The 12,941-nt window shown below is 49.6% G+C and overlaps 1 protein-coding gene across 2 annotated transcripts in view; it reads left to right on the top strand.

Moving 5' to 3' along the window:
* ALK (ALK receptor tyrosine kinase) overlaps positions 1-12,941 on the top strand; it is a 690,188-nt gene that overhangs the window by 569,372 nt on the left and 107,875 nt on the right. For both annotated transcript variants that reach the window (XM_028099603.2, XM_088026382.1), the window contains one exon: positions 1,349-1,449. In XM_028099603.2, coding sequence (XP_027955404.1) covers positions 1,349-1,449 — 101 coding nt within the window. The remainder of the gene's footprint in view (positions 1-1,348; positions 1,450-12,941) is intronic.

Below are 12,941 nucleotides of genomic sequence, written 5' to 3'. Positions count from 1 at the left end.
GGACAATGTCCAGATCCACCACTGGAGATCTCAGAGCCCATGCAGTCCTGTCCTTGGCCCTCAGAGCTAACTGCACCTGAGCGAGCTGGCTTTGGCCCGGGAGGAAGCAGGCTGAGTTACTGCAGCCACAGGAGACTCTCAGCAGAGAGGAGGCCCCAGAGCTCCTGCTTCTCCTCCCGGCCTCCTCACCGTACTGCATCATCCTCAGCACCTTGTGGAGGAGAAGAGAACAGAAATGGGCCTCAAAGCAAGACATGGTCTGCATGTCTCTGCTCTCAGTTCGGTAGCCTCCCATGGCACCCGTAACAAGTAAGCATCTGACCCTGGCCAAATACCTCTAGTGACAGGGCCCTCACAGCCTCCTAAAGGAGTCCTTTCCATTGATTGCTGCAACCAAAGACCAGTTTTCCTTTCCCAGAGATAAGTTCCACCTCTCCGTAAATTCTACTCATGGATCATACTTTCTGTCTCCCGGAGCCCTTTGGAACTCAACTATTCCCTCTCTCACCAAAGCAGCCCCTCAGATATTTGAAGACACTGGTTGTGACCCACCCACTGTGTGAAGGACTTCTCTCCCTAGTCACAGATTCTTCCTCAAGGACGGGCCACATGCTTTCTAGGCTTTCTGGCTTGTCTTGGTTACTCTGCTCTGGACCCACTTGAATTTGTTACTTGGTAGCAACCCCAAAACAGACTTGGCTAAGAGAGAAGAGCAGAAATGAATGAGTAACGTCCTCTCTGGGGTTCTGTGGCGTACCTAAAAGGTTGCGGGAGCACCCTGACACCTATCTCCATGGCACTGACCACCTACAAAACACTCTGTACTTCCTGGATGTTTCCAGATGCTTCTTCCCCACCATGTGGGGTTGGAGGCTCATGTTCTCCCAGGTTTGCAGGCAGATCGATGAAAAAACACAAGAAATAAGACTTCCTGGTCAGGTCATGGGGCACAGGATGACCTGGTGGAAGAGAGTGAAGGTCGTGGAGACCACTGGAGGGCAAAGGGCTGGCAGGACTGGAAATGGGGAGAGGTGGGGGAGTCCAGTGTGCTTCAGGCTGCTCCTGGGCTATAGGCTAAAGCTGGTGACTTGGGGAGATCAGGGGTGCAGTAGCTCGGGATGTATGATGCTGTGATATTGTGGGGCATTTGGAAGGAAGACCTGTGCATGAGCCAAGTTTTGTTGACAGTGACAAGTAGACTGCCTTATCCATTGGCCACCAGAAAGCTGTGTCCTCAAAGATGTTCCAAGTCTAGAGAAGAATGATGCAGAGCCCATTAACCCTGCACCCTGAGGCACTTCAGTGCATGAAGATGGTGCATTTCTGACCCTTTTCCTTTCTGCCCTAGGCCACGCCCTGTTGCTCAGCACCACTGATGTCCCTACTTCTGGAAGTGCTACAGTCACCAGCGCTACGTTTCCCGCCCCGATGAAGAACTCTCCATGTGAGGCAAGTCTCAATATTCCCTTAATTCTTGGACTGCTCCTCCCACTCCTCGCCTTGGGCACTTCCAGCCGAACCCAAACATAAGCAAAGTAGCCTGGGTGGTAGGCTGCTTGTTCTCCGGGGGGGTGGGGTGAGGACAAGATGGCCTTTTGGTCATCTTTTAGGCAGAGGGCATGCACCAACACGGTGCACCAACCAACTGCAGAGAATCTTACCTTAAACACCCATACTCAGCTACACTGGACTCTTTGCAGTGGGGCCTCGATTGAAGCAAACCCAGAAAATATTTCCAAGGCATAACAGGGGAGGGTAATAGTGATCTACAAAAGACTTTCTACACAAGCCTTTTTATAAACATCCAGCTCTTGTGATACATTTCAAATTTTATAGAGCATCAAAAATTTGATCTACATAAATTTCACTAAGATATCGGTGGCATTCAGTAAGGTACCTCCAAAGCCACTTGCCTGGATGGTTCCTATGGCTGTAACAGCTTTAGTGTGTGGACTGAGGGGCTTGCCATGTTTCTTAGCTTAAGGTCATAATCTCTAGAGACAAGAAATGTGCTTAAACCCAAACATGGCCCAGTGATTAAGCTCATGGACTCTGGAATCAATTGCCTGAGTCCAAGCTAGGTTCCACCACTGATTGGCTGTACAGTTTGTTTGGGAAGTTAATAACCTCTCAGGGCCTCAGTCTTCCCACCTGGAAAGTGGACACAATAGGATTGCCTACCCCAAAGAGGAAAGGATTAAATAGGTTAATATGTACTCAGGCCTTATCACAGTTCCTGGCACAAAGTAAGTGTGACAGTACTTAGCCAACAGTGCCTGGTACCCTGAGGAAACAGGTAAGGAGAATGGGGAAGGCGGGAAAGGACATGAGCCAAAACCAGATTCCAAGTTCTCCAGGAGCCTCACATGACTCTGCTTCTTTGTGCCACCATCAACATCTTGCACTGAGTAGAAAGCCAACACAGGCTTTAGATTTGGCCAGTCCTCTCTTTCTGGAAACGCACAGGAGAAATCCCTTCCTGGCTTTGTTTCAGGAATAGCTACGTGCCCCCTGAGCAATTCGTTTCCTTCCAAGCTGTGGACTCTGTGAAACTGACCGGCTCGCTTCCCCTGCACTGGCTCCGCAGAGCCCCCAAGCCCCAGGGAGACAGGCTTCGATGGCTCGGGGACACAGCTAAACTCAAGCCCTCCAGGCTTTTTGTGAGATACAAACTCACAGGCAAGCACAAATAAGCATGGAAAAGATGTATCAATGAATTTTTCTTTTAATCGGAAGAATGGTCAAATTAAGTCTGAGGCTCCACTCTTAGTAAGCAAAGAGGGGTTCATGATGTGTAGTCCGAGGCAGCCTCACTCCCGGCTTGATTTTCCAAGCCAACGTTTGGCCAATTTCTCACCCCCTTCTAGTTCGTTTATGTTACCTTACTAGATGTTACATATCTCTGTGAGCCACCTTAAGTCCTTTTTGGAAGAAGTCAGGGCACAAATGAATAGGTTCATTACATGGAACTGTATCTGAGAAATCCTGTTATCTGATGCAGGTGGTGGGTTACACAGTCTTCGCTGAAATTTCTGAGGTGCCTCCCAGCGGACTCCTGGGAGGGAAGGCTTCTTAAGAGGAAAATCTAAATGCAGAGAGGCGGTTGGCCTTCTTGAGAGGTCAGGGGGATCCTTAAAAGCATTTGATTTTTAAATGTATTCTTCACTTGATTTAACAGGGGCCTAATTTTAGAGTAAGAAATGTCAAGGTTAAAAATGATATTTTTCTAATACTTCATCATTTCTCTGATAACCTTTGGTTGATCAATAGCTTAAACAGGTGTTTTGTTTTACTGGCCTGTTTTATTTTCCCTCCAGTCAAATTTGCTCTGGGCTATTTCTGCTATTTCCTGCCCTTTTCCAGAACTTGGCTCAGCAGGAGTAATGAAGGGAAGGCAGTGAGTCCGTTCCATTCTCAGCACACAGCTCGTTCATGTTCAGGTTTGCAGACCATTCATCTAGTGCTGATGGGTCTTGAATTCCCAGTGTTGGGGGAAATGTTTTCATCAGAAAAATAAATAACCAAAATAGAAATATGCACTTCCAGGTTTGTAAGCCTTGCCATTTATTTTATTCAGCTCCTAAATGCAGAAGCTGCAAGTTGATTTCCTCCTCCCAGGTCGGTGAACGTCGGTGACAGGGGATGGTGCATTGCTGTGTGAACTGTGTGGGGTTACCTCAGGGCCTTCAAACCCCACCAACTTGAGAGGGGCCTTCGTTGGCCTTGGAGACAGGTACAGGAAGGGGACACGAGGCAGAGATGGGTGACAGTCTCTGATGAGGGTCAAGCCCACAGGGACCAAGAGGCTGGCCAAGCTCCAGGGCTGACACCCAGCACTGAGCATCTCCTCTTAACGAAGACCAGTCCTGGGAGCCCTAGGGTCCCTCCAACTCTTGGGAGTTGAAGTAGTTGCAGAATATCTCAAAATGCTCCCTCAAGAAACCCCACAATCATCCGATTCCCAAAAGGGAGCTGGCGTCACCTTCTGTGCGTTTCCTTGAAAATCTAGATACAACCTGACCAGTAGGACTCTGTTTCTCCAGTTGCCGGCACTTAGAAAATGCGGTCACTGGGGATTCCTAGGTCTCACCCCAGGCCTCCCTGATGACGCCCTAGAGCGGCGGGGCCTGGGAATCTGTATTTTTCAAACCGCACTCTCAGCGATTTAGATGCACATTGACACTTGAAAATACTTGGCCAGAGGTGCGCCTGCCAGTTGTAATGGGAATTCTTTCTGAGTCGGTGCAGTCTTCCGCCACTACCTGTGATGTAACTTGCCTTTTAGAGAGATGAGTCAGAAGTGGTGAGAAATGACCCAGGGGGGCGGGGGGAGGGCATAGGCGATGGAGACAGAAGGGGCCAGGAAAGCAGCACAGTAGAAGGCAGGTCAGATGCCCACCGATAGATCGTGGAGACATAGCCAGGATGTGCCTTTGTGCCAGGCAGCTTCCCGGGTATTCCAGAAGCCCGCCGGCTCCAGCCCCCCGCCCCCACCCCCCCGCCCCAGATGCCTGCAGTCCCCACCGCTGGCCCCGTGCCTCTCTCTGGCCAGCCTCGTGCAGGCACGGTCCGCTCCTCCCTATGGCCGCACACTTGCATACAGGGCATGAATATTTAAAGACCGATGCCTAGCCCAGCCACAAACAACAGAGAGCGTTGTGGTTTTTTTGTTTTTTTTTGTTTTTTTTTGGTTTTTTTGCCTCCCCCAAGCTTTGCTCTGCGGGAAACTGGAGAGCCACTTACAATATTCAGATTTTATTTTATTTTTATTTTTATTTTTATTTTGCGGAGCTCCAGTTCAAATAATTAAAGTTGCCACCGGGGAGGGGAGTCTTGCTGTGGCTTTCGTGTGCTCGCTCGCCATCAGCCCTGCTCTGTCCGCCTTAGCTGGGAGACATACTCGGATGTGTCTAGTGTTGCAGCTGCTGGTAATAAAGAGGACGGGGAGAGTCGGGAGGGGGGCCGTCTCCGCCCTTCCCCCTGCCTTTCACACAGCCCAGAAGCCTGAATGTCTCAACAAGCCCCGTGCGGTTTGAAATTCTATTTTATTTGAATAGCCTGCCTGTGACTAGAATATTTTAAACCGTGTTCTCAGGACAGAACAAGGCCTGGGAAGAGAAAAAGTGGACTTCCCTCCTTCACTTTCCCTCTCTCCAAAGCATAAGCAGCTTTTCTTCTCCGAGCTGCAGGAACAAAAGGGGCCCAGGGAGTGGGATGTGACCCACTTGATGGGTGATGACACCCAAGGGCAGGTGAGTTCCCAGCTTCTGGTTTTCTGACCTTGCTGCAGCGGAAGCCACCTCTGCCCTGCCCCCACATACATGTGCATGCACATGGACATAACCCCTGGCACCCTGGAACACACCTGGGGCCTTTCTGCCCCTGATGTCAGCCCTGTGGTGATAAGGGGGTCAGCTTCGATTAGCCTGGGTCTCCTGAGATGAGGACAGAAGGCCACCAGCAGGCCTCCTCCGGTCAGCAGGGGAACTGGCCTGCAGGGAAGGAGCTCTCCATTCAGTGTCATTAAAACCAGTAAATGTGGCCCAGAGGGACTTGAGAGAGCAGTCTGGCATCTGAACTTGCCTTCTGCTGTCTGTTAAGCCCTGCGCAAAGCCCCACTGAGAAGGGCCCCCTTAGGGCAGGCAGGGCCCTGAAGGCTGGAGGCCAGGGAATTTTTCAGCAAATTGCTCTCTGGTTGACTTGGTGAGACTTTTCAGGATGGCGGAGATCATTCCTGGACACGGGGCCCATCCTTCCAGGGATCTGGCTGACAGGGTGTTCTCCGGCATCTCAGGGTAACTCAAAGACAAAGTAAGATGAGCCATGGCTGGTGTCGTTTGGGTTTATGTAAGCTGACCCCACTCTCTCCCCGGGGGGGGGCGGGGACAGACAAATAGCACTTTCAGACAAGATGAAGAGAAATTCTTTTCTGTTTTGTTTTGAGAGTTTATTAAACTCAGTGGCAGAATCCTCCGTGGAAAGGCAAAAGACAAGGATGAGCAATCCTAATTATTATAGGATGGCTTGATGTAGAGGAGAAAACAGAAGGAGAAGACTCTTCCTTTAGCAGCCCCCACTAATCCCTTGACAAGCACATTCTGCTCTGCTGGCTTTACGGAGCAGATCTGGGTGCGGGCGCATGCAGGGCTGCCCAGGGGGTAAGAGCGGCCCTTCTCAGCAAGGCAGGAGAGGAATGTACTCAGAGATGCACAGCCAGTAAATGCAAAATCAAAAGCAAACCCAGACCTTTTAGTCTGAGCCTCATGCTCTTTCTGTCACACTGCCCTGCCCCGGGAGTGGGGGGCAGGGGGGGTGGTGTTACCTTCTCCACTTGTGGGGCACTGCCGTGAGCCTGCATAGCATCCCTGAGGACTGGCATTTCTCTTGCCTAACAGAGCCCCTGCCCACCCACCACAAACTCCTCATCTCTGGAGGCAGGAAGGAGACACTGCCCCATTTTGTAGCAATCAAGGTACCCACTTAGCCTCTCCCCAGGCTGAGACCAGTCATTGGACCTAATTCCTGAGTGGCCAATGGGACATTGTTACTCACCAAGAGGACCCCAATGTGATGTATGCATTGTGAGTGCCTTATTCTTCACCCCACGTGGTCTCATTTGTTTTAGCAAATCAGGAAGGAAAAACTATTCTAAGAGGCCTCATGGTCTTGATCCTGAATAAGGTTGTCATTTCCTGGATCTATTCCACCTTCTATAGAACACGTGCCCATCTGGGGAGAAGGAGACCTTCTCCTCTCTCTCTCTCCACTCATCCTGCCCTGCATCCAGGCCGACTGCTGACCAGTGAAAGGACAAGCTGGTCCTTACCAGGCTCCACCTGGGACCAGCCTCTGCCCTTGTGTGGCCAGGCAATGCTGCCCAGACACCTTAGGGTGGCTATAGAAATCCTCCTTGTAAATAGGGACCAGAGCCACGCTAGGGGCATTCCAGGGTGACATCAGCCCTAGCTCCCCTCCCACAAGCCCGAGCTCCTTGGGTCAGGTATGTGGGAGCTGGAATCCATCCCCCGTCTCGCCAAATGCCATGACACCCACTGCAGTGACAGAATGCTCACGGGGAAGGCCAGCTCACCTTTGGACAGCTCCAGGCCTCAGTGCTTGCCAAATGGATTTGCCGAGGGTTGTTTTCCACTCTCTGTTCTCTCCCCAGTCCCCTTCCTGCTTGGGAACCTTTGGGGAGCTGGGGCAGGCCTCGGAACGTGCTAGCTATGTAATGTCCAGCTGGATCGCCCACTCTCTGCCCAGGGAGACATAATGACGGGCCCCCCGCAGGAAGCACAGTGCCCCTCGGACTCCCTCCTGCCCTGCGGCCCAACACACGTGACATCACCCATGTGCAAAGGAACCCAGCTGGTCACGCAGGCCCAGGACAAAGTGTAGTGTGGTGGGGAAAGCAGCTCCTTGAGGCCACTCAGACCCTGGTGGGGTCCTGCCACTTTGTAGCAGGGCGATCTGGTGCAGATCACCTCACTCTTCTCAGCTTCAGGAGCCTCTACAGGCCTGTCGGGAGAAACTGGTAGGTGGGCGTATAAAGTGCCCAGCCTGGAGCTGGACACGTAGTGGATGCTTAATAAATGGGACGTGTGGCTTCTGCTTCTGTACCACTACCGTTCCTATCATCACCGACTCTGTGGCGATTCCACGATCAGAGGCTGGCGGCTGCCCTCTCTGAGGTTCTGCGTCCAGAGAATTTGACGTCCGCTCTGCCCTGGATGACCTGGCACTAGAGGGGATGGGGGATGTTGCCCAGCTCAGTGACTGGGGTCCAGGGAAGCTAATGCTCTCCCAGAGATGGACGGACCCCTCACCCCTTCCACCATCCCACCAGCTCCTCTCCCCACCACCTCTTCCAATCTAGACGGGAACGGCCTCTTCCAATCTAGCGGAAGTTCCTGTTCTCCACTTCCGCCCCGGCAGCAGACACCGAGAGATGATAATGTCACACTTTCACAAATGAGGAGGGAGCCTGCGATTATGCATGGCTGGCCGGCAGTGTGGCCACGTGGCCTTAAGACACAGAGGCATCTCCGCTTTCCCCTGGGGGTATTCCTGGGAAAGGGACAGCTGCAGCGTGTAGGGGGAACGGCCCGAGAGAAAGAGAGGAAGACATGACGGCACAGAGGGAGTCTGGCGAAATGACCCGAAGCAGAACATCACATGCCTGACTTCTATTACCTCTTTTTATAACTTGAGAACGAATGCCGTATTCTCTAACATTGTGTGTTTGTTTGGATTCAAAAACATGACTCACTACTTAATATGGAATGGCTAAGATTTTAGGAAGATACACCCTGTCTATCCTGTGGTTTTGGGGCCCCCTAGGAAGACCTGGGAGGCGTATGTCCCCTGGTTTAAGAAGCCCCAAGGAAGAGCTCCCGCCCCCACTGCCTTTCTCTGAAGCCCAAAGGCCTCCTCCTCTTGTGTGACCTCACTCCATCCCCCGGGGTCAGCATCAGGCCCATAGGTGGTGCGTTTTGAAGAGTATCTGCCCTGCCTCAATCACCCCCAAAGTCCACCTCAACGATGCCTGTCCCCCACCCACTGCCCCATGAGTCACCCGGACTCTGACACTGTGTCTGAAACTCTAGGAGGACCTTAGCTCTGTAACCACTCAGACCCCTTGTGATGAAGACACTATCGTAGGGCCGTAACCCAGGGCCTAAGCCTGTATCACTTTGCGTCAGAGAGGGAAGGGGTAGAGGTTAGAAGGTTGGTTCTGGAGGCATTTTCCAAATGGCTTTTGCACAGACCCACTGGATGACTGAGACTTGAACCCCATTTTCAGTCTCTAAGGACCATCCTATACGCCTGTAATCACATAACACCCATACCCTGTATTAAGAATCCTCTATAATGTCAAAGATCACAGAGCCTGCCCACCTCCACCGTCACCCTGTGAGGTGAATGAAACCTTCCCCATTCTACAGAGGGAGAGCCTCAGAGGGCTAAGAGACACCCCCAAGGTCACAGGCTAAGGCATGCAGAAACCAGGACTCAAATACTAGTCTCCTAACTTCAAAGGTAACTGCTCAACCACTCCCCTGCCAGGTAGTCGGCGGGGGGGGGGGGGGGGGGTGGTGGCCCCCTGAGCATGCAAAGGGTGGGCAGCTGCAGGGACAGGATCAGAGCCGTAGCTTGGAACTTGGCTGGGTTGGATGGGCACGAAGACGGCTGGCAGGAGTGAGGGAGGGAAGGTCACAGAGGTCTCTCAGTCAGGCAGTAAACCAGCAAGTACTCATTTCAAGCCCACCGTGTGGCCAGCCATGCTGGAGATAGACAGCAAGAATCTGAGATCTTTTTGGAGTGTTTATTCGGCAGAAAAGTTAAAAATACTTTCAGTATGACAAGTTCTGGTCTCCAGGTAACTTAGGGATCACTCAGCTGCATTACATTAAAAAGCAAGCCAAAGTTCTTAACTAGAGCCCTCAAACACCTAACTCTTTGTACTCTTGGGAAAAAGAAACCTTCCTTAGTCTGGGTCTGAGGTAGGGACTCTTCATAGCTCGTAAGCCACCTGAGGGAGCATTTTGAAATATCAGTCCCTTAGTGTGTGGCTAGGACTATGCTAAGAATGTCACTTGTTTTATCTCACCACCAAAACAGACTTGTGAGGCATCATTACCCCCATTCACTGATGGAGACCCTGGGGCCTAGAGAAGTTAAGTGACTTGCCCCGGGGGGGGGGGGGGGCTGCTAGTAAGAGGCAGAGCCAGGATTTAGACGAACATCCTCCATCTCCCTTGAAGGTCACTGGACTTAATTTAGGTCACCTGAGTTTGAATCCCAGCTCTGCCCCTTATAATTCACATGACCTCAACCAAGTCACTCTCCCCCTAACTGGGGATAAAAATAGCTGTTTCATTTGCTGCAAAGATCAAATGAAAAGTGAGAACTCTTTGTAATGCCCACAGAGTTTTATGGGTGGAAACAATGATTATTATCTGCTCTTTGCACAGGCAGGCAGGCAGAAGTCAGTCCACCATGAATTCAGACGCCGTGTGTGCTCTTGTTTCTCTTCTCGGTCAATAGCGACATGCGGGAAGATTGGGAGCATTATTTTGCACAGTGCCTAGGAGTAGCACCAGAAGGACATGCCCCCTGAATCCGCTTAATCAATCATTAATTACACAGCATAACCCTGGTCCAGGATAGGCGCTAACAAGGAGACGACTCCTTGATTCTCAAGGATCCAACAAACATGGCCCTACTGAGATCTCTGAGCCAAAATAATTCTCCCCTCAGGACCTAGAGCTGGGAAGATGCTGGTGCCTAGCACTCTACCACCCCTTACTATGATGCAGTTGATGCTGTCAGGACACACGCTAATGGCCCAAAGTAATCAACAGCAATTGTAATTGCCGTCGGACATAATTAATTTAATACCTTTGAGCCATTCAAAATTAATACTTCTCTATTACATGATGAAACTAACGCATAGGGAGAATTACTGTCAAGGCTCATGGGTGTGAATAAAATCCTCCTGGGCACTTGGCAGAGATCTGGATCCAGTTCAGAATCCACCTGCTAATCGTGGACCCTTGTGGCTCCTACAGGAGATCCTGATGACACATTCAAAAGGCCATATGCAGGGGGGCACCATGTTGAAAGCAGAGGCTCTCTCCAACTGTCAGAATAAATACTCCCCAAGTGGCCCTGGGCCCCTGCAGACGCTCATGTGCCTGGGGTCCATTCTCTTTCCTCTGTCCACTTTCATTGCACAGAGTCGATCCCATTACAGAGCTATCTCGCAGCATTGTCCCCATCACACACAGAGAGACGGAGGTACAGAGGAGGCTGTTAGCTTAAGATCATACCATCGCAATGTAACTCAAAAGAAAATATCACCCTTTTCTTTCTGTAAGACGAGAAAGATAACTCTCTGGGGAAACTGGAAGATAGAACACTGAACTGAAATTTTTAAATACAGCTTCCTTCACGCTGTCCCTTTCTATTTTTTTTTTTTTTTTTTTTTTTTTTTTTTTGTGAGCTGTTTATCTCTAACGTGGTGTTCCCTGCCCGCCCTTCCCAGTGCAGGAGGAGGGAAGTAACATTGATTGAATGTATTTGGTAACTGGGCACTGGGCTCCTTAATGATCTTGTGACAGTCCCCCAGCGGCTCTCTGAGCAGAGTATGTCTGGCCCCATTTTACAGATGAAGACTGAGACACCAATTATGCCACAAATAAAGGCAGAACCTCTCTTTGATTTCAAAACTCGTGCTCTGTCCGCAGCCCTCATTTCCCAGAAGTGCCCACCTTCCCTGGTCTTCCCCCAAAAAGCCCGCACGAGGCAGGCAAGAGAAACTCATTCTCCCCTAAGGGGGTGGAAAGAAAGTACTCTTTTTTCACCACTTTCAAACGACATCAGAACCCTCCCTTGCTGCCATTTTTTAATATAGTGTTTATTGTTTTTTCTGATTACAAAAGTGCTCTCTGTTCATTGCAGAACATTAGGAAAATACATGAAAGCATGAAGAAAACTGAAATTGCCCACAGTCATACCCCCATCGGTAACCCTGCTTATCACGTTGGTACATTTCCTTCCAGACACATGGACGTCTATTTGAGCAGAGTGAAAAGCGTTTATACAAATTTGGCATCATACCATATAAGTATTTTATGTCTCCTTTCTTCACTTACTATTATATTTTCCTGTATCAGTGTAATTCTTCATAAACATCCTTTTAATTGCTGTGTACACTACATTTATTTTATTGTTTTTGTTCAGGTTATCAAAAAGTAGGAGATGTTCATTGTAAAAAATTTAGGAGACCAAAGAAGGAAAAAAAAAAAATACCGATAACTCTGTAACCTCACCAGCCAGGGATCCCACCCCACAGTTATTATTTTTGTATATAACCTTCATGTTTTCTTGCTGTGTTTTCAACAAAGGGGGCATGTAGATTTCCCTGGCTGGCTGTTTCTGGCTTCGAAGTGACGTCTCAGAAAGGAGGAGACATGGGGTGCTGTTTTCAGAAAGGATCTCAATCTTTTAAGTCCCCTACATGGCCAGGAATCCAGCATTTCTTAAGCCTCCATAATTGCAAGTATTTGCCAGCATATTTTATTTGCTTGTTATCAAAAAATCTGCCTCTGGTCTGCTTCTTGCTGTGTTGGGTTGATTTTTCATTAGGCTATTTATAGCTAGAGAGTTGGTATTCATTTTTCTTTCCAGGTGAATTAGGAGATGGCATACAAAAACACTGGGTTTTGCAGTGAGTCAGTACTCTCAATTAAAGTTAATAAGAGACCACGTTGAAACCAAGGAACTCTTAAAATTACCAGTTCACCCCAGAATCACAGCCCCATGGCAGCTTAGGTTGGGAAGCAGCCTTAACCTCCATTCAAAGCTTGGATGTCCCTAACAACAACTCCAATCCCGGTTTCCCAGTCACTGCTGGATGACCCCCAGGCTGGGAAATATCGGAGGAGCACACACCACCCCCAAGCAAGGTCATCTTTGAGCCTCTCTCTCTGTTAAAAAGCATTTCCTTCTATTGAAGTGAAATACACACTAGAGCATCCATCCCGGCTTTGTCTGTCCTGCAGGAATTCACACAGCCCTTCAGAAAGAGGAAGAAAGGTCGCACCTTCCCCCTCACAGCATGACCTACATTTGGGGGTGCTGCATGCAGAATGGACATTTTTTGATACCACAGAGTCTCTTTTGTCCAACTTCAGCCTAAATTCCACACTGATATTTTTTTAATATGTTCAAGAGATTGTTGTGAAGTTGCCCCGAGGTATGCATAGCAAACACGGGGTATATTCTCGACATAAAATTGCAATAATTACCTCTGGAGGAGGAAAGGGCCATGAGAGAAATAATAGCAATAGGCCTAGCCACAGTGCTACTCTTGCCTTATGTACAGAACTTTAATAAAATGACAAACACTGGTAGTACATAATTGGAAAGTCTATCAG

Source organism: Eumetopias jubatus, unplaced genomic scaffold, assembly GCF_037043125.1.
Source record: "Eumetopias jubatus isolate StellerSeaLion01/CBP00866 unplaced genomic scaffold, mEumJub1_p1.0 scaffold_9, whole genome shotgun sequence".
Classification (NCBI taxonomy): Eukaryota; Metazoa; Chordata; class Mammalia; order Carnivora; family Otariidae; genus Eumetopias; species Eumetopias jubatus.
Note: the sequence above shows the minus strand (reverse complement) of the source record. Positions and strands in the feature narration are given on the sequence as shown.